The sequence below is a fragment of the Maylandia zebra genome, linkage group LG12 (genome assembly GCF_041146795.1).
Source record: "Maylandia zebra isolate NMK-2024a linkage group LG12, Mzebra_GT3a, whole genome shotgun sequence".
NCBI lineage: Eukaryota > Metazoa > Chordata > Actinopteri > Cichliformes > Cichlidae > Maylandia > Maylandia zebra.
This window is the reverse complement of record NC_135178.1, coordinates 19,183,984-19,204,582: the sequence shown is the minus strand read 5'-3', so window position 1 is coordinate 19,204,582 and position 20,599 is coordinate 19,183,984. Positions and strand designations below refer to the sequence as shown.

Genomic DNA, 20,599 nt, shown 5'->3' with positions numbered 1-20,599 from the left:
CCATATTGTGAAAATGCCTTTTGCCTTTTCTAGCTTTAAAATGTCTTAGCTATGAGCAAAGCAAGCCAAATGAGTCTTCACATGTCAGAGGACAGAAGACCTTCTCCAAAACATTCACAAATGAATAAAGTTACCGTCTGTTTAATTTTCTCTCACAGACTGTATAGAAAAGATGTACATAGCTTCCAAGTTTGAAAAGAAAAAATGATGCAAATTGTCTTAAACCTGCATTTTTTTCCCCTAATGGCCAGCCTGAGGCAACTCATCCAGCTGCAAAAAGAAATCCAGCTGAATTGAAGTCTGTGGAAAAAAAAACAGCCCTCGGCTTTGTCGTACTGTAACATCAGTAAACACCTTCTTAATGAGTTTGTGATCTCAGTTGCTAGTTTCAAGTCTGAATAAGTACAACATGACATTAGGTAAATCATGCCCTTTATACTGAAAAAAGAGGATAAAGCTGGGTGTGCTTCGTCATGTGATTGAGTGCCCCTCTGATTCAGTCACAGCCACTCCTGACTTGTCACTTCTGGGACCTCTTTTATTTACAGTCTATGTTCTCTCCTATCTTCTGGGCTCAAATATACATTATTTTAACCCTTTAAAGCCCTTTGAACCATGAAAAAATATATTCTTTGAAATATATTCTTTCTGAACTCTTTAGAATTTAACTGGTTTGATATTTAGTCTTTTTTTTTTGCAATGTATTGCTCAAAAATGTGCTGTATTCATTTAGGTTATTTTGGGAGAAAAAACTCCCACAAATTGTGTGTATCAAATACAATACATTAGGCATTAAGGGGTTAATGCCGCCATTTCACAATATAGACTTTTTCGATGACATATTTCTATGTTGTTAGATAAGTGAATGAGAATGAGATAATGACTGAATAGCGGGCGTAGAGACACCAGAGTCGCTGTGCTGCACTTTTGAAATCCTGATTTTATAACTGTAAAGTGAAGTGAAGGACAATAGTAGAGCAGAGAGAGAATGGCTTTTGTGTCACTCACACTCATTCAGGTCTGTGAGCCACATGGCAACCACAGAAGTTCTCCTGCCTTGTTTTGGCCGGGGTTTCTGTGGCATGGGCAGGAAATGCACAGCAGTTTTCCTGAAAGGGGGGGGGGGGGGGGGGGGCTGCAGCAACTCTGAAGCACCTTATTTGGCACAGGGCTAATACCAGGAGTATACGACCTGATCTGATTCTGAGCTCACACTGTGAAACTTACATTAACTTGGTAATAGGTGCATAATATGGGAATTGTAGATAATTTAGCCTTGCAGAGATCTTTTGTTATTGTAGTGTTTGCCAATTCAGCAACATTATTGGAGCTCACTCAGATGACCTCTAGTATATCAGAGGTCCACCTACTGACACAGACTAGAGCATTTTAGCTTAAAGCATACTTTAGTTCACAATAAGCACTTTTTAAACAACAACTTGGATTCATCAAGGATAGCGTTTCACCCAGTGACTTTCTTCAGTTAAAGCACATACTTATCTTAAGACTGCACAGCACAACCAGTACTTCTGTCAAACACTGATAATCTCCTGAAATCAAAAGTCAGGCATCTTCTCCGTGGAGTTCAGTTAAGAGTTCTCCCCAACTCCCCCGAAGATTTCAAAGTCACCAGCACTCCTTGTACCAGTTCGCCTCTTTAACAAAGTCTCTATTCAAGAGCTTGTAAGAATAATCTACACAGAGAAAGTTATAGTAGTAAGAGTGCTGTGGGAATTATGTAAGTGCTACACACACATTTACAATTTACACACAATTACACACTAATGCACTTAACACAGTGCATACTTTTTTCTGATAGCACAGCTGTGAAACAGGTGTCCGTTTTCAAACTCGCAACGCTGTCAGGAAAAACCCCTGAAATGACACGCACGGGTCTGTGATGTATATTCTTCCAACACAGAAACGAGTCTGACTTTTGTCTCTAATAGGATCATTTCCGGGCCAGGCATGAGAATTTAAAAATAACTTGTTTATGTGACTCCATGGGCCCTTGCAAATGGAAACCGCTCATTTAGTATTGAGAACACAATTTACAAAGCACTTAACAGAACTGTAAACGGCCTTTCTGATGCCTGAAAAGCTTTGTCTGAGGATGGAAATCAATAACGCTGCATCTCTCTTCACTTTGTTCATCAGCCTTTTCTTTCTTCCATTTTTAACATTAGATTACTGTATTAATGTCCTAGAAGACCATCCCCACGCGCTCAAATCTAGTTATATGATTGGCATCTACATAACAAAACCATATGCATGAATCCCACGCACACGCAAACAAGAGAGAGCACAAATCAAACAGTTTCAATCAGATTCGCACAAAGCCAAATGTATCTACAGTAGGTAGTTCAAACTGGGATAAACTCGCAAATGAAGTCAAAAGCCTTGTCACAATCCCATCAATTATCAAAGGAGTGGGACACAAAGATGATGCCAGCGAGCTCCTATATCTCTGCAGCATTAATTAGGACTTCACTCAGTAATTAGCTATCTGAAAATAATTACCATGAAAATGTCTGATTAAAATCTCCGCCAGTCTCAAAGTCAGGAGACTGAAAGAGAGACACGGGCATCAAATTAAGGCGTGTTCCTTCTTCCTTCTAACGACGTCCACCACAGTTGTCCTCTCGTTTTGTTTTAATTGAGTGGCAGATATGTGGGAAGTACCTCTCATTGGCTGCGAGATGTAGTGTTGCATTGGAGCAGTTGATTGAAAGTGACCTTGGTCTAATTACAATTGGTCTAATTATAATTCTCTGATTACATCCCTGCAGGAAACGTAAGAATGAGATGCTGCTGGTGGCCTTAGCTAATCACGTTAAGATACATTCTGAATGATTTCTGAATTGAATAGATTCTGATCAGACACATAGAAAAACAACAACATACTGTTGTGGCTGCTTCCACTACAAATACTTAATTACTCGGTTTTTATGTTTTGTTTTTGGTTTTTTTGCTTTTTGTGTTACAAATTATTGACATGAATCGCAAAGCGTTTATCTCACCAGTGTTTTTCCCTCTTATTTATTTTCATACATCTCCTTGCTTCCATGTTTCTCTCTGCCTGTCTCCTCTCTTTTTTGTTTGTCTCTCAGGCCTGAGGTCACGATGCCCTCCAGCTCCCTCCTTGGGAGCCGGGATGACATCATCACATCGCTGCCTCGTCCTCAGAGTGCCTATTCATCACCCCGATCATCATCGCCGGCATCAGCAGCATCACCTGCGTACGCACACGGGCACGCATACACACACCGACTGTATGCAGATAAAAGGGGAAGTGAGGAAGTGAACCCCCATCCCTCGTTCCACAGGACTGCAAGCTTAAAGGAAAAAAGGGAGTAAACCACAGAGCCACACACGTAGGGGGAGAGAGAGAAGATCCTGCTGGGCTAGGCAGAAACCCCTGACCTGTGCACTTCCAACAATACATCTCAATAAACCACTGTAGAGAAATGTGATGAGTCAGACTGCACGCTCCTGAGGGAAAAACAACAACAACATAAAAAGCAGGAGAAGACCCCAGCGCACACACAAGCACCTCCAAACTCAAAACGAGGACCACACTTCCTCTCACACAGTCGCCAGTTAATGTAAAACTTCAGGAGCTCTGGCACTTCTCACTGTATTCCACTCTTTAGTGGTGAAGGCTGGATCTACCCTTAATGTGCAGGAACAACAGCAGTGAAGTGGAGCCACATTGAGAAAACACAGCCATAAACAGTGTTTCCACTACACGAGCCTGCGTCTCACTGCCCAGGCTGCTCTACAGCATAAATGTGCACGATGCAGTATGTGCTGCATTTTAAGGCTGCTGTGGTAGAATACAAGAGGAAGCAGGTAGAAACCTTAAGTTATGCACTGAGGTCTCTGCACTCCATCACAAACATCACAACAAGCATTCCATTAAACGCCACTTAAGATCAAAGATTCATGATGGGATGAAACCATTTTGCAAGGCTGTGAAGACAAGTTGCCGCCATATGAGAAACTGAGTGTGCTCAGTACACGAGCCTCACAATAGATGTGAGAAATAAATGTCAGCTGTCTAAACTTTATGATCTAAATACATCCCACTGTGTCATTTTTGTCAACAACAACGCAACATTAGGTGAGCTATAATGCTACAATCCTTAAATATGGCGAGTAGGAAGCAGGACACAGAGATGCCGCTGCAGTGTTGTAGTTCAGTATATTTTTGGGTGGCAATAAACTGGATGACCACAGCTTCCGGGATTAATATTGTAGAGTCTCAATCTACTCAACATGAAGTTTAAAAATTAAACTGTATCCATAAATGAATTTATTAATGAACAGAATACACGTTACAATCGCAAAGTTAAATTTGAACAATCTGATCTTCAAGGGCATCTCCTTGTGCACCTCTGGGTACTCTTAGCAACATGGCTACTCGTGGCTGTTTTTTCTTTTTTTTTGTGCTCGAGCATCTCTGACATCACAGGTTTTAAATTTGCAGAATTGTGTCAGACTGACACGACTCTCATGTCGAGGATCATAGTAGGGTTGGGTATCGTCACTGATTTCTAGAATAGATTCAATTCCGATCCACAAGGTCCTGAATTGATTCGATTCAATTCGATTCAATCTGGGAAATTTTGCCTCAGACAGTCAGAAATATTATAATTCAGATCAGAACATTTACATATTTTTGTATCTATAAAAAGAAGGCTGACACTTTCCAGACTTTATCAAAGGTGTGAGCATCACAGCAGATGTCTTTGTGTCAAAGTAGCTGAAGATAAAACACAGAAAAACATGAAGGTGATTTTCCTGGCCTGGGATTTTATAAAAATATTCTGCAGTACAACAAAAACGAAAGAAAACCATTAATCAACATATGAACATTACCTCTGAAGTTACAGCGGTTTGATTACAGACACAGCTAAGCGTTTTGCATTTTGTATCATTTTAAAAAGTTTAAATTTGTTCAGAAGCCTGTTGAACAGCAGAAATTAGGTTTTCTTTTCGGAAGTAAGTAAAAGGAAAAACAAAACATCGTCCGACAGCGCTGTAAACAACGGTAGCCTTGTGTGTAACAAGCAAGCGAATAATGCAGAAAACAGATTTCGGGGATAGACGGGAAACTGTTCTTGAAGTACACTGAGAAAGAGAGAGAGAGCTGTGCATGAAGTGTGATTTTATTGTGGTGGAAGCAAAACAGCAAAAGTCAGAGGGAGTCCATGACGATGTTTATGTGAAGCGTAGTTTGGATCTTCTTTTGCTGCTGGTTCGGTCAATATTGTTTGGAGAGATAAAACTAACAGCTTTAGAATCAACGCAAAACGGGCGTAAACACAAAGCGCGGACCCGCCGAAACATCAGAGTCAGCGAGCTGTCGGCTTTCAGCCCCGACCGTGTCTGTGCCGTCGGGTGAGAAAGGCGACATCTCACTGATTCTGATCTGCGGGTCCGCACTTTGCGTTTACGTCTTTGTGCAGAAGCCGTGGACCTGCTCTCATTTACTGTTTTAAATGTTTGGTGGTTGTCAAAATTTTGTGACGTTTCACCTGAGATTCTGGAATTTTGGGCAAAATACATTTATATAAAAAAATCGATTCAGGATTTTAATGAATCAATATCACGTTATCCAAGCCAGAATCGATTTTAATCGATGAATCAATTATTAAAACCCACCCCTAGATGAGAGCTGGATCTTAGGGGGACTAAACAGCGGTTCTTTTACTGTCCAAAGGTGGCACATGAGGGCAGGAGTGCAGCTAGGAGCAAGCTTGTCATCGTCTCTTTATTTATTTATTTTAAAGTTGACTGTGCAGCTGGGGTCAGAGTTAAATGTTAGCACCCTTTAGCATGCTGCAGCAACTGAGAGTAGACATTCAGCGCAAACCAACTGAAATGAAGCGATCTGAGTGGCCTCAGATTTGGCTCCCTGCGGCTTCTTCCTATCAAAATAAAATCTAGCCGAAGGGGCATCGTTTTGACACAACAGCAGAAACCCAGCACATATGTCAGAGGAACAAGTGCAAGTAGTTAAAACTTCAGTGAGGGAACTAAAAGCAGCTTTCCCCAAGGAGACCACCAAAAAGGTGCGGTGGCCTTACTAAATAAAATATATTAGCTCTAATTTTAAGAATTTTAAGAGCTAGGTGAACACAACACAATAAAATCTGGAAACAATCCAGTTTTCTCCAGTTTCATATCATAAAAGAATATTTTTCTATGCAACTTCTCAAAATGCTTTCATCCAGCAGAGATGTGAAGATTTTTACACTGTGAATTAGACTCTGCCTTTCCATCAAAGCCACAATCAAACACAAGCATGACCCGCAACAGACTCTACTGCTCTGCAAAAAAAGCAGATAAAACACTATTTGTCATATTTTTTTTAGTTACTTCATAATTTCCTGGTTAAGGATATTATATGATTTGATCATCTGTTTATTCAATACTGCACACTGGCATTGGTCTCCTTATAACATGACACCATCCAGCATAGATTTCTGAATTAATATGAGAGCGCCACTGAGCCAGAATAAGGATGAAAAGCCGCGTCAGCGCAGACTCACGTAGTCGTGGAAGGCCTTTGCCTCACTGGAGTGTTCACATGTGTCTCTTCTCTCTGGAGCTGCACAGTACAGGTCCCAGAAAACACTACAAAGCACAGAAAGAGACAATATTATAAAGCCGAACCCTTTGAAATAAAGAAAAGATAGGCCATGACAAAGCTCTGGTAATCTGGCATCCAGAAAATAAGTTGGTTTTTTTGTTATCAACATTGCAGCAGATGACTTCAAATTCACTATCACAGCATGCAAACAGTTAACTGAGGAAGGGCTGATGAGATAAAGACAAACACAGGAGGAGAGATAATTTTATTCAGTCATGGCAGTGATGGAATGAACAGAAACGGCAATAAAAAGAATGGATCTTGTATCAATTCCCATAAAAAAAACGCACTCACCACCACCATGAGTGGAGGAACCCCGGAGGTTCTCCTAATGTGATGTTCTTCTCCCATCGGATCTTGAGACAGACACACACACACACACACACACACACACACACACGCACACACACGCACACACACGCACACACACACACACACACACACACACACACACGCACACACACACACACACACAGAGAGAATGAGATCCTTCAGAAACATAGCAAGTATAACAACATGCCTGACATCTGAATTACCTGCTTTATAAGGTTAAAGAGGGTGCGAGGGAATTCTTATAACACACGCCATTAAGTAATTATGTTATGATTCTCGTGGAATCATAAGTGGATAAGTGGGTTTATGTGTGCCTGAAAGCTCTTGTATTCATGAGTACATGAAAGTGTGCGTTTGCTTCCTCGGTCAGGAGGTGTGTAGGGTATGAGGTCATAGACATGTACCGGCCTGAGGAGCCCAGCCAGACTATTGTGCGGCCTACGACACACCCTTCAGTCTCCTCCTCACAGCATTATCCATCATTCTGAGCTCATCAACTTTGAGTTTCATTTATTGCTGCTCTCTCTAAATTCTTTACCTTCCTTCCTATTAAAAAAAATGAACACAGACAAGTTTCTAAATAAGTCTGACAGCAAAAAATGCAATTCTTGAAGATGGCCATTGAGCAAGGTGGAATAAGAGTTTTACTGCATGTGGACTCGACTGGTTCTTATATAGCGCTTCTCTACTCTACCTGAAGTACTCATAGTACTTTATACAACATATCTCATTCATGCCCATTCATATACATGCTTTCCATCAAATAATCATAATAATAACACGCATTTACTCTCTGCCCAACCTTCCAACTAGTAGATGACCTGCTCTACCTCCTGAGCTACAGCCACCCCACATGTATCTCTGCCTTCAGGCCTTTATCCTATAATATTAGGCTCATATTAGGTCAATAAATTTGACAGACTAATTCTTAAAGTCAGGTTTTCAATACAGAGCAAAAAAAAAAAAGTGTTGGGCTATCGACTTTAACGAGGTTTAACGAGGCGTCTCTGAGGAAACTTGCTAACAGCAGCGTTTTCTTTCTCAAATCAAGAACCACTATCGCCACAGAGGAAACATGGAGCAAAAGAGTAAATCAGCCTATGATAAAATTCAGTTTGAGAGTGACAGCATATGCGAATGAAAAGCACGAGACAAATTACACAGATTTGAATCTGATCACTGAGACAAATTTCGGATATTGTCCGGGCTCATTTACGAGCAAATTAATTTCTCTTTCGGATCTTACTGTTATCTTGAGATGTGATTATTTCAAACAAATCGGTACACAGAGAGAGAGAGAGAGAAAAGAGCATCTTAAGGTATTAAGATTTGAATCAAAAATAAAATATCTGAAATGTGAAAACAAGGTGGAGAAAAAAAGAAAATGTTCTTTTCTTCTGGGGCAGCATACCACTCAAATAAGACACCAAAACAAAGTAGTTTCCAGTGGAAGTGAACATGGTTACAACATGCTTAAAAAAGCAGTTTATAATAAAGCAAATTCCCAGTTCAGGAAAAGTGCAGATGGGGGTGGGCGGAGGAATAGATAGTTATTTAAAAAGCAGAAAATGAGCTATCTACGAAGGAGAAAATCGTTTTTTTTTTCTACTTACTGCTGGAAAAACTGCTGTGGATTTTATGTGATAATCTGCTGAAGTTAGCGCGGTGAACTTCACTGGTGCCGAAGAAAGAAAAACACAGCGTCAGTGGGAGGGTTTCAGACGCTGTTCATCAGACTGACACGTCAGCTGAAACAGACGTAGCACCTTGCAGGCTGTCGTCGGCCTTGCAAACAGCTAAAAATGACATCACCGCTGCTGACGTGCTGTGCATTTTGCTGTCACTTTAGGCTCTCAATTCTCGTAGCCTGGCTCCTCCACGCATTTCAGCGATATACCGACGCAGGAGCACAGAGGGAGATTGCTGCAACAGTAGGAAGAGTGATTGCTTTGTTTTGCAGCGACTTCAAGCGTGCCTCAAGTGTGTGCATAAACGGTTATGGGGATGACTTGACACCATAGTCCAACATGTCGTTTACAATTGCAGCATTCGTCAGAATCAGTGACATCACCCACGTGTAGGACGACTTTGAGCACAGTGTTCATGGATGAACTGTGCTTAGCCCCATGTTCGTCTTAATTTTTGATAAGGCTTAGACAAGTAGAACTCAAAGGCTGCGCTGCATAAATGGATCCATGTGAGGACAATCACAGTGGTTCATGGAAAGCACAAGAGAAACAGTAGTTAGTGGTTGTAACTTCAGCCTTATGACTATGTGTTTACCCCACTAATGGGCTTTTCTATTGATTGTGTGTGGTGACCAGGTTTGAGTTTGGAGCCCACACCTTGGCTCTGACCCTGTATGCACACACACACACACCACACACAGAGAGCTGAAAAGTGTGAGCAGTAGTGAGACAATGACACAATTGTTTTGTCTGCATCTGACTTCTCAGAGTGACCTCATGTTCATCTTTTTTAATTTCCCTTCATATTATGTTTAATCCAAGTAAAAGAAGAAGACTATTGTGCCACCTGCTACAGCAGCGGTGTGAACAAGCGCTAACATAACATGAAAAGCTGAATCACCGCATGTTCAATCAGACCATCCTGACCTCAGCTGCAGATCAGACACAGCGACTTTTAGAAGGAATGGTTTGCTTTGAAGTGTTTTGGGAGGGTCAGGAACTGCCCCTGTTTGTTTGGCCCGCATGCTTTTAGTCTAAGTTCGCAGTTCCAGTAAACCCTATTGGCAGCCAGCAATTTCCATTTACACACCATGACAAAGAAGGTTTTACTTTCTCGAACTGGCAGAAACGATACAGAAAAAAATCGAGAATGAGCATGACATTCATCATTTCTCACATTTAATTGGCTGCAGCTTAGACCAAACAAGATTGCACACAGTTCAGGTCAGGACACTTTCTAGTGTCTCTTGTATTTCCCCTTCATCTGGAAAGTGTGGAGAAAACCCCCCAAAAAACAACGAATGTGCCCGCATATCCCGTCTTCCTGTGGTCTGCATTCCCAGGAGGTCTTTTAGGAGATCATGCTGCAGAAAGATCCCTTTAGCATGATTGCTGGCAGATGTAGGCAATGTGTGACATGGGCACAGTTTTGTTTTCACCCCTACTCGCGTAAAATGTAAACCTTTTGAATTTGTGCTGTATTGTCTTTAAGGTTTCAGATCTTTTTGTTGTTTTTCTTTGAGCCATCAATTTAGTTTGAGAGGTTTGCGTGGTTTCTTTTTGCCACTTCTTCTAAGCTGTCCGTTTGTGATTTGATATTTATATCAAGGTATCCCTTTACGATTTGTGAATTGCCGCCCCGGGCTCCTGCTCCATGAGCATAAGGATGCGCTGTAAACCCATGTGAATGATAACACAGGGCTTTAAAGCCGTACTACAACCCACCCTTCCAGCACCAGTTACACTTTTTTTGCAAACATGTTTATGCTCTGTGTGTACGTGCACGTGTATGCTTGCATATGTGTGCATGCGGACGGCACAAAAGCGGCTGTGTTTATACTTGTTGCGCTCCCGCTGAATGCATTCCCACACTTGAACATGACACCGCCTATCTTCTTCATCTGCGGAAGAGAGATCAAGTGATACGGCAGAGAGGAAAGGGTGTCTGAGAGAAACTGAGGTGTAGGTACGTGTGCGCACGTGTGCGAACACACACTAAGAGCGATGAGAATCGGTGCCAGCTGATGATGTAACCTTTTCCACCACCCACACCCCCTTTCCCCCTTTGTTCTCCTCTTCCTCTGGCCGATGTACAACAAGCCTCTAGCTACTGTCTCCTACATTGCAATTTACCGTCATTTACTGCAAAGCACAATCATCAGCTGACCTCCTTTTCACCTCATCACCTTTTCACCTCCGCGGAATTAAAGTGAGGACAAGCGCAGGGAGAGGAGTGGAGAGACAGACGAGAAGGAGAGCAGGAAGATTACAATAAAAACAGAGGAGAGCAAGATGGGAAGAGAGGGACAAACACAAAGCTGCCGAGCGGATCAGACAATGGTGTCAGTCGGAGACGTCAGCTCCAGCCTAAGCATCATAAGTCTCCCTGCGCGCCGGCTCCAGTCCCACTAAATGCAACACTAATGTTAAAAAGCTTGTTGTCTCAGCACTGCGAGGCCAGGCTAATTCAATTAGCCGCTACACTTGTTCGACATGTTATATGAGGGTCAGACCACCCTTCAGAGTGGACACATAAAGTACATGGCCTGCAGTCCGGCACAAACACATAAAGCATTTTCGTGACTTACCTCTGAGAGAAAGGTCTGTGCTGACTTCTGTGCTCCTACATGCAGCAGGTACTCGTACACATAAAGAGCCAACCTGCACAAACAAAGAACAACAGCAGGACAAAAGATGAAAATTAGCAGAGGCAAACAGATATGAGGCGAGTAAGCAAGAGACAGTGAAAACAGTCTTAGTTTTACACGCAGGCAAAAATTAGAGCAACTACTAAGCACTTGCAAATCTCCAAATATTGAAATAAATAAGTTTTTCTCTGGGTGTTTGAGATAAATCCATACATAGTGGGAAACTGCACTAAAGACGAACACCTAGGCGTGGATACAATTTGCCAGGCAGCCAGGCAGGACTAGAATCCTGTATGAGGAGATGAGTGAAAACTGCAGAGTCTGTTAGAATTCCCATGGGAAACACAAAGACACACTCTAACTTAGGAGCAATATTCCTGCCCCCAAATTGCCAAACAGACAGGACAACCATTAAAAACATTTGAAATTCACGCAACATATAAGCTAAAACAACACAGTGATAACAGTAGGCCTGGTGGGACCACACTGAGAAATACCTCACCTCAATGCCTTGGGCTCTCCATGGACTTCCTCCCATGGCTTTGATCACAGTAAGAATTAATTACAGGCTTGATTTGTTAATCAATTCTCCTCCCTGTGAGCCTCTCCTGGTACTAACAGCAACTTAGGAAATGGAGGACGGGGTAATCTACTGGTCTATAAATACAAGGTAAAAATTGATCTACAGGGGATCAACAGCAGATCTCACTGACTCCTAATGGCACTGTGTAGATTTAGAGATTTAGCCATTGTAAGGACACAAAGTAACTCTACAGGGATATGAACATGATCAGCGTATTTAGCAGTATTAGTACAAAAAACTATTCTGTCAGATATTTGTATACTCAGTGGGCTTGATGTGTGCTGAAACAGCAATGTATTAATACAATTGTGTTATATATGGCTTCAATTAAATGACTAATCTGTTGACTATTTCTCAGTGAATCAGTGTGTCGCTGTCTAATGCATACCGCTGGAAAACTGCCAACATTTCTATCATCATTTTTAAAGATTATGGGGACATAGTGAAATAGTTCTCCAGACTTTCTGAAGGTCTTTCAAAGTTTTTCTTTGGACATTGGTTGCTTTTTCTCTCATTTTAAGTCCAGTCTGCATATTTGGCCATTTTCAGAGACATGTTTTTTGTTTTTTTTGTTCGTTTCTTAAGCCACTTAATATTGACCTATGAATCATCCAAGCATAGAAAGGCACCTAAACAGTGTGGTGTCTACATATAACAGCAAAAAGACAGTTTTAAATCTTTGGGCACTTTGTTACTAGCATTTTGTTGCAAAACCCCCCAAAAAAACTAGAAAGAAAACACAAAATTTCTCCTCATTTCTTTAGCTGAATCTATGACAAATGCCAAAAGACAGAAGATAACACAGTTTGACAGACATGAAATAGTAGTTTGACAGCAAATACTATTTGCTCTCAAAATATATTTAACGCAATGCTACTTCCACAGAATCATTAGTGATTCCCAAAGTGCTATTAGGTAAATCCAGACACGATGTGCAGCATCCATCCACAAAGGTTTCTACAGAAACAGTCTTAGGGGAAGGCTGGCCCATAGGAAGCAATTCTTAAGGGAAACAGGGAGAAAAGGCTAAGGTACATCAAATTACACAAGATGTGGACTGAAAATCTGTGGCAGGTCTGATGGAGTGATGAATCCAAACTGGAAAATTTTGGTTCAAATCATCATCAAATCATCGCTGCTAATCATCACGGACAGAAAAACACAGTGAAACCCTATCAGCCATAGATTGGCTTCCCCAGAGCCCAAACCTCAACTTTATTGAAGCAGTGTGGGATCATCGTGACAGAGAACGGAACAAAGGGTACGAGGAACCGCAGAAGAGCTTTAAATGTTCTTCAAAAAGCCTGGAGAACTATTCCTGAAGTCTACTTAAACAAATGACACCAGAGAGTTCAGACTGTGTTGGAGACTAAAGCTGATTATACCAACATTTTTTTCAAGCTCATTAGAATTGACCACACTCTGTTTTTGCCATATGTACTGTATTTCCATGTGAGTTTACAAGTTTCAATTAATTGTTGGACCCGTTTCCCATTTTCCTACCAAACTATAAAGAAATGATGGAGTGGTACAAGACTTTTGCAGAGTACTGTACTGTTGTATATGACGAAAGACGATTCAAACACACATCTGAGAAGCCTTAAACATGATGCATCGAGCGCTTTGAGCTGGAGCTTGGAGCTTTGTACGTTAGTGGGTTCAACTTTCTGAAGGCATGAAGCCATGAACGATGGCCACACTGGGACAGCAGCTGTCCTAGAACACCCCCACCCACTGAAAGGTGCTACCAGCTTGTTGTAGCAGATCCAGACTCTTACACCGAAGTAAAAATAAACTCCCCAGACAGCTCTGTCTGCCTGTCTGAAGATGATGGACTGCACACCTTTCTGCTATGCACACAGGTACTCTGTCTGTGGCCCCCACCTCCTCCGTCCCTCTCCTTTATTTCCATCTTTCTTCATCGCTTTCATCCTTCGTCTACCTCCCCCTCCTCTCCCTTTCACTCTGTGCCTTTTCTGTCTTGGTTTCGTCTTGCACCCTTTTTTATTTTTTATTTTTTACAGAGGCCATGTTTGTTTAACGATGAAAGGACGAGGAGGGAACCTCTTTCCGTCTATCCTTCCCCTCCAATATCCATCTCTTCTTCCCCATGTCCCCTCTCCTCCCCCCGTGGCCGGGCTGTAATGTGTAACCAAAGAGATAGAGACAGAACGTTTCACAGGGACAAGGTTAACAGAACAATGAGAGGCTTGACAAAACTCTTGACACCTCGACAACTGAACATGAATAAAAGATGTGCCCGATGTGTGTGTGTTTTTTTTCCAAGGCGCTGCACAACCCCCGAACATTTCTAGGAACGAACTTGCTCCGTCGCTCTGTTCTGCTTCGTTTTCCTGTCAGCCTGTCGAAATCTGTCACTCCCTCCTGTGAACCCCACCGCCAGCCACTGCAGCATCAGTATAGAACTATTTATTAATACTGACAGATCGCATGTATCTGCAGTGAATACATTCGTAGCGATGATGACAACCTGATGGGCTGCATGAATGAATTTGTTGTGTCAGTGGGAATAAATAAAGAAATGAAAGCTTGTTCTCAGCATGCACCAGTTTGTTTTCAGTCAGCTATCTATTACTATGCTAAATACAGCCTCGCATGGTAGCTGCCTCGGATAAAGACTTAAAGGTTTTAACCTATGATTGATTTCACACAGGCTCCGCGCTGTGACCTTTGGTCCTAATAGAGAGGTGGGAATCGAAGGAAGTGAGGAAACCTAGGAAAGGTGGATAGAAGAGGGCAGTAGTGGCAAAGGTGATGCAGTTTTTTTTTTGTTTTTTTTTTAAAAGAAGTGAAACCACAGGTACATATGCTATTACAAGTTTTGGAGAGGTGATGAAAGAAAGGGAAAAAAGAAGGAAGACTTGGTTCATTTTTGACCTTAAATACAGGGAGTTTAAAGGCGTAAAAGCTTGCAAAATACACCCTAACACCCTCCTTCTCTTAGCACACACCAACAGGTGGAGTTTAAACGTGGCTGATAAGCAGAAAGCAACAGAGCAGATATTGGTAGCACTCGATATCTGCCTAACTTTAACTCACAACTACTCATTTCCTCCAAGACGAGTGATAGGCTTTGAAAGCACTAAATCCCTTCATGCTGTTGCCTCATTGTTCACTTACCACTTGTTCAACTTGCTCACTTACCACAAGCAGCTACAAGGAACTCGGCAGGACGACGGAGCCCAAACACTGAGCAGAGATAATGTTTGAGGATTAGAGGATGGGGGACTGTTCAAGGTTAAGAATCCTCTAAATTTGACACATTAAAATGAAAACATGACAATGGCTCTCCTGTCACGTTAAATAAACTGTCACTTTAAGTCATATCTGTGGGCAGCAGTGCTCAAATTGAGGCAGCCAATGATTTTCGAAATGCTCCCTGACTCCATATTAGTCCATACACACTGAAGTTTTGAGGCGTTTGCCCTTGCTGACGGACACGCACGTTTCTTTCCATTTCTTACCTGACTACTCTGGCAATTTCTGTTGTAAATATGAAGCACTTTACATTAATCAAAGCTGCAGCTAGAATGATTAGAGTGCTGGGCCCCTCCCGCTTTGTTTCCACTCCATGCTGCTCGTAAGCGTGTGCACAAATGCACTTCTGGGCGTGTTTTGCGTCACGGTGGTGGTTCTAGCAGAGAAGGCATAGGCAGAGGAGAGGGGTGAACTTTCAGGTCTCCAAGTGACCCATTTATCCTTCAAATTCAAGTGGTTCCGTCTTCTCTGAGTCACATCTAATTAAATTCATATTTCAAGCCGAACCCCATCCCGGCTGCTCTCGCAAAAATCTACAAGACCAGACAGCTGCAGCAAGCTCAGACAGTCAGAGACTGAGCTTAGCTTAATGAAGGCAGCAGGCAGAAACACTAACCAGTTTCTACGCAGTCTTGTAACAGAGCCGCTGTTGCTGTTACCAGGCTGTCGAACAGAGAGGAAATCAGGGAGAGGAGAGCTATCTCGGAGCTCAACCACAACCTCAGCTTAAAGCGAAGACATGAAGCTTTTTTTTCCTCAGGATCAGCATTTAGGAGACCAACAGATCACTGCTAATCAATTTACTGCCATGGCGATCAAAGTCTGGCAGAGCTTCAAATCACAACAGGCAATGGTTTCAGTGATTAGGTTTGCCTATTATAGATTAGCTTCAGAATATTTCACCCTTGTTAAAGATGAAATGGAAAAGCGATTATACTTCTGATCTGAATCGACACGTTAAGTGACATATATCCAGGACTCAATACTGTGCTGACATAGCCTAATTACATATTTGACCAGGAAAATCAAATTAAATGTTATATAAGTGAAAAGGGAAGCAATCAAATCCTTACTGCCAGTAAGCAATCTTCATTAATGATTTTTAGCAGTCTGTATTACCAAAACTGCATTATTGGGAAAACTGCTGGGTGCCGGTCCTGTTGTAGTTCCACATTACTTACTTTTAAATGTTTTTGTTTAAGGGAGAAATTTGCACAAACGCCACACAGCAGAGGCAGCGGCGTTTAGTATCCTCTGAATAAAGTGCTATAAAAGTATCTTACTGCACAAATGTTATTCAGGTGTGGGCAGTGGCAGGAAATCAGTTTCTCCCTGCAGAAGGTGTTGAATGCAAACTGTGTCCAAAATGGCAGTTAGAGAGTTTTGCGGCAGGAAATATTTGATCAAAAACTCAAAATAGTGTCTGTGCAGTTTATTCCAAATCCAATCAGGCAGTCTTGCCCCTTAGCAACCATGGTGGTGACGCCCCCGGGCAGTTACTGCAGGCTCAGAAACCCGGCCAGTATTCAAATACAGAAATCTCAAAATGAGGCCAGTTTTCGCTTCAAAACCTGGACCTGAGCATTTCTATTCCCTTATCTTTATAAAATCAACAAAGAATCAAGAAATGCGAAAGCCACCTCACTTATGATTCAACTACTATAACTACCAAGATAAACCATCATCATCATCTAAACACACACATTGCAAACCATCAAAGTGTTTGATGCATGCATTCCCCCCCCCCCCCGCTCTGCCCTCAATCATATGTCCGCTCTTTAAATTGGCACTTAGTCATCAAACCTTTGAGAACCCCTGATTTAAATGGATGGAGCGAGAGGCATAACTGCAATTTCAATCACCACCACCACATAAAAAACGCATGTACAGAATAATCAAATCTGATAATAACACAAAAAATAACCCCAAATATCCCCCCCTCCACCCCAAACATCCACCTCCCCCACAGGGCTTTTTCGTTCTTATGCACAATGTTTTACAACACCCACACACTTGTACCAGTACAAAACATGATTGGCCTGGTATTCAGCAGCTCAGCTGTTATAAAACAGACGATTGGCTTTTTGGAGGTAGCGGTGGATATGTGTCAGGTGACTGCCTTCTCTGGCGTTACACAATTTTTCCTTAGACCTCTATTCCACGCTCCTCAGCTTTTAGTTTTAGTTTAGTGACGTTGAATTCAAAAGATTTTTGTGCAGACGAAGAGTCACATGATGGGTGAAACACCCCCTTTTTTTAAAATGCGAGAGTGCAAAGAGGCTGAAGCAGAAATGGCTGCTTCATGGAGAAAGTTGCTAACTGTGGTTTTAGATTTTGTCAAGCCAGCAAACACAAAGAGAGGCTGGCTTTGCTGAACTTCATCATAGTGATGAAGTTCCAGGTGACCGTCATGCTTCTGGTCATCTGGTAAATATATTTAATTAAAGTTTTCAATTCAACTGACTTTTCAAAATTTATTTTATAGCAACAAATCACAACAACAGTTGCCCCAAAGCACTTTATATTGTAAAGATAAAGGCCCTAAAAGCTACTGAGGTAAATACCTGAATCTTTAGCACTTCAGTTGCAATTTTGCAATAGTGTTTGAAACTTTATCTGTTGTTCCTTTGTGTTCGGAAGAGAAGTATTTATTTCAACATTTGCAATCACTAATCTGAGCTTTTCTCCCACCACATCATTCTCACTTACTTCCAGCGTTTTTTTGTCAGCTTAGCTGCTTCTCATTCAATTTCTATAGTCTTATACACCCCCGATTCTAAAACTGTTCAGATGCTGTAAGAAATCTAACTAAACACAGAATGCAAATCTCATAAACCCGCATTTTATTCACAATAGAACACAGAAAATATATAAAATTATTATACAGAGAAAATTTACTTTTTCATGACAAATATTAGCTCGTTTTCAAGTTGATAGCATGAACTAAAATGCAGATGGGACGAGGGGAGCAACTACATTTCAAGTAGTACTAAAAAGAAACCGCCGGAGGAACAATTTGCAACTAATTAGGTTAATTGGCAACAGCTCAGCAGCATGATTAGGTATAATAAGGGCATTTCAGACAAAACGATGGGCAGACGTTCAGCAACCTCGAAAAAATTATCTCTGAAAATTGTGGAACAATTCCTTAATATTTTTTCTAAAAGGAAAATTGTGAAGACTGAGTATCTCATTGTCTACGGAAAAGATTCGGAGAATCTGGAGAAATCTGTGAACAAAGGACAAGGCTGAAAATCAATACTGGATGCTCGTGATCTCTGGGCCCTCGGGCAGCACTGCATTCAGAACAGGTTAAAGCTCTATCATGCAAAGAAGAGGCCATACTGTATGTAAACATGATCCAGAAACGCCCGAGTTCTCTGTGGACTGAAGTCATTTAAAATGGACTGAGGCAAAATGGAAAAACTGTAATGTCTTTTGAAAAACCTGCGTCCTCACAGAGGGACCATCCGGCTTGTTATCGGTGGTTGGATCAAAAGCCTGCAACTCCTTGGTATGAGGGTGAAAGGTGTTTACAGGTTCTCAACATATGCACACGTCATCTTTTCCAGGGAAGCATATTTTAGCAAGTCAATGTTAAAAGAAAGAAAGAAGCTAACTTTTTGAAACAAGAAATCACGCCCCCCTTCCCGGTCATCATTATCTTCCAATAAGGCAAACACAACCATGATTATTGCCTTGAACCTAACAATTAAATAAGCACACCTTTAACGATTAATTCCTGTCACATCGTTAAAACAACTATTTCGATGTTACTACAGGTTTGGACACATACTGTAGCACTTAATCTGCAATACTCCTACACATTCAGCAGGAAAATTACTTACATTCAGTCTAGCCTTTAGAAAAAAAGAAAAATGAAATGCAAGTAACTGCTGGTTTTCTGCTCAAGTCATACAGAAGATCAAAATTCACTGAAAGTAAATCTTTTAATTGAGGCCTCGGCTCTTCAACCTCGGCTGAACGAGGGTCCAACACTGCGTTGCTCTAGGAATGTGGCATTTGCACAACGTACGGAAATATTGTTAAACGTTATTATAATTATATAAGTATTTTTGAATGTAGCAACTGCCTGACATGTCTAAAAATAAATGTGTGTGTGTGTAAACGAGTGAAAATAAAAATTCAGTGCAGTGATTTACCGTTCTGTCTTTCGAGGAACAGCTGGAGATTAGAGCCTCTCTATGCTGTCAACCAGGGATTAACTTGCAACTTCTCTCATGAATTGGTCAAACACAGGTTGGACACGTGATCAGTACTCTGAACATGTGTTCAGTACAGAGTTGCTCGTGTATTAAACAACCATAAAAAGACATACATTCATATAGGAACCATATCCCTCTGTCGTTGTCAGGATGGAGGAAAATTACAGAGAAAAATTAAAGAGGAAGAGAGCGATGGTGGGACAGGAGTATAACAGAGCGAGATAAAAGGTTTTGGTGACAAGCAGAGAGAGAAGAAGAGGGATTAGAGAGACGGAGAGGGAAAAAAAGGATGGAGGTGATGGGTGCTAGCGGATGAGCCCTGAGATGAATCCTCATGAGATCTGTAAACTTTCATATTCTAATGTTGAGGATTCTCACCGAGTGGTGTCTCAGTTAGTCAAGCACCCTGCTGTGACCTCCTTCTGCAAATTAACACAAAACCCTGCAATGAAAAAAAAAAGTCTACGGAGCTACAGTAGAAGTGATTCCTACCGTTTTTTGAAGAGAAAAAGCAAATGACTACATGCTGTGCTGAAATCATAACATACAGGATGGACTGGAAGCTACACAAGCGTAGCATGCCGTGGTGTATGCGCTGGATTTCATTATATTTTTATAAACGCATTTTAAAGAGTCCTGTGAAGAGGTAATATCAATGGAAAAGTAATCCTATTGAACCAAGTCACAGACAGGAAGTTATACGCTGTAGTTATCTCCTGGATATGCTTACCTACACACAAAAAAAACCAAAAAACCCACTAAATTAGCATCTTAAATCTCTGCTGTGTGTTTTCACAGCAAAGAATAATTTTAGCAAATGTGCCACAGTGAAGTAGAGCTGTAGTGTCTTTGAAGCGCTTTGCTTTCAAGCGACCGTACACGAAATAAAAAAGCAATGAAAGCAATTTTTAAAAAAAAGTTACTCCTCCGAATTCAATATAATAGCAGTAACACTGCAAATTAGACCTGCAGTAAACTCCAGCTTGGTGAAAGTCATAATACATAAATGTGGACAGCCTCATTCTGAATGCTCTGCTTTCATTTGTGTGATGTTAATTTTAAAAAAAAATGCAATCCCATCACTCAGTGCCTTCCAGCTCGTCTCAGTGAGGATCTACTTTAGCGATCCTCTGCAGCTTGACAGCCGAATGTTGAGATTTATTATTATTTTTTTAGACTTTTGC

The 20,599-nt window shown here is 41.4% G+C and overlaps 1 protein-coding gene across 2 annotated transcripts in view; it reads right to left on the bottom strand.

Moving 5' to 3' along the window:
* Positions 1–20,599, bottom strand: part of ssbp2a (single stranded DNA binding protein 2a) — a 59,804-nt gene that overhangs the window by 26,080 nt on the left and 13,125 nt on the right. Inside the window, exons 2-4 of one of the 2 annotated variants that reach the window (XM_004544440.6) lie at positions 11,268–11,340; positions 6,953–7,014; positions 6,558–6,642 (exon numbers count right to left, since the gene is read on the bottom strand). In XM_004544440.6, coding sequence (XP_004544497.1) covers positions 6,558–6,642; positions 6,953–7,014; positions 11,268–11,340 — 220 coding nt within the window. The remainder of the gene's footprint in view (positions 1–6,557; positions 6,643–6,952; positions 7,015–11,267; positions 11,341–20,599) is intronic. The other variant, XM_004544441.6, reaches the window with a different exon arrangement.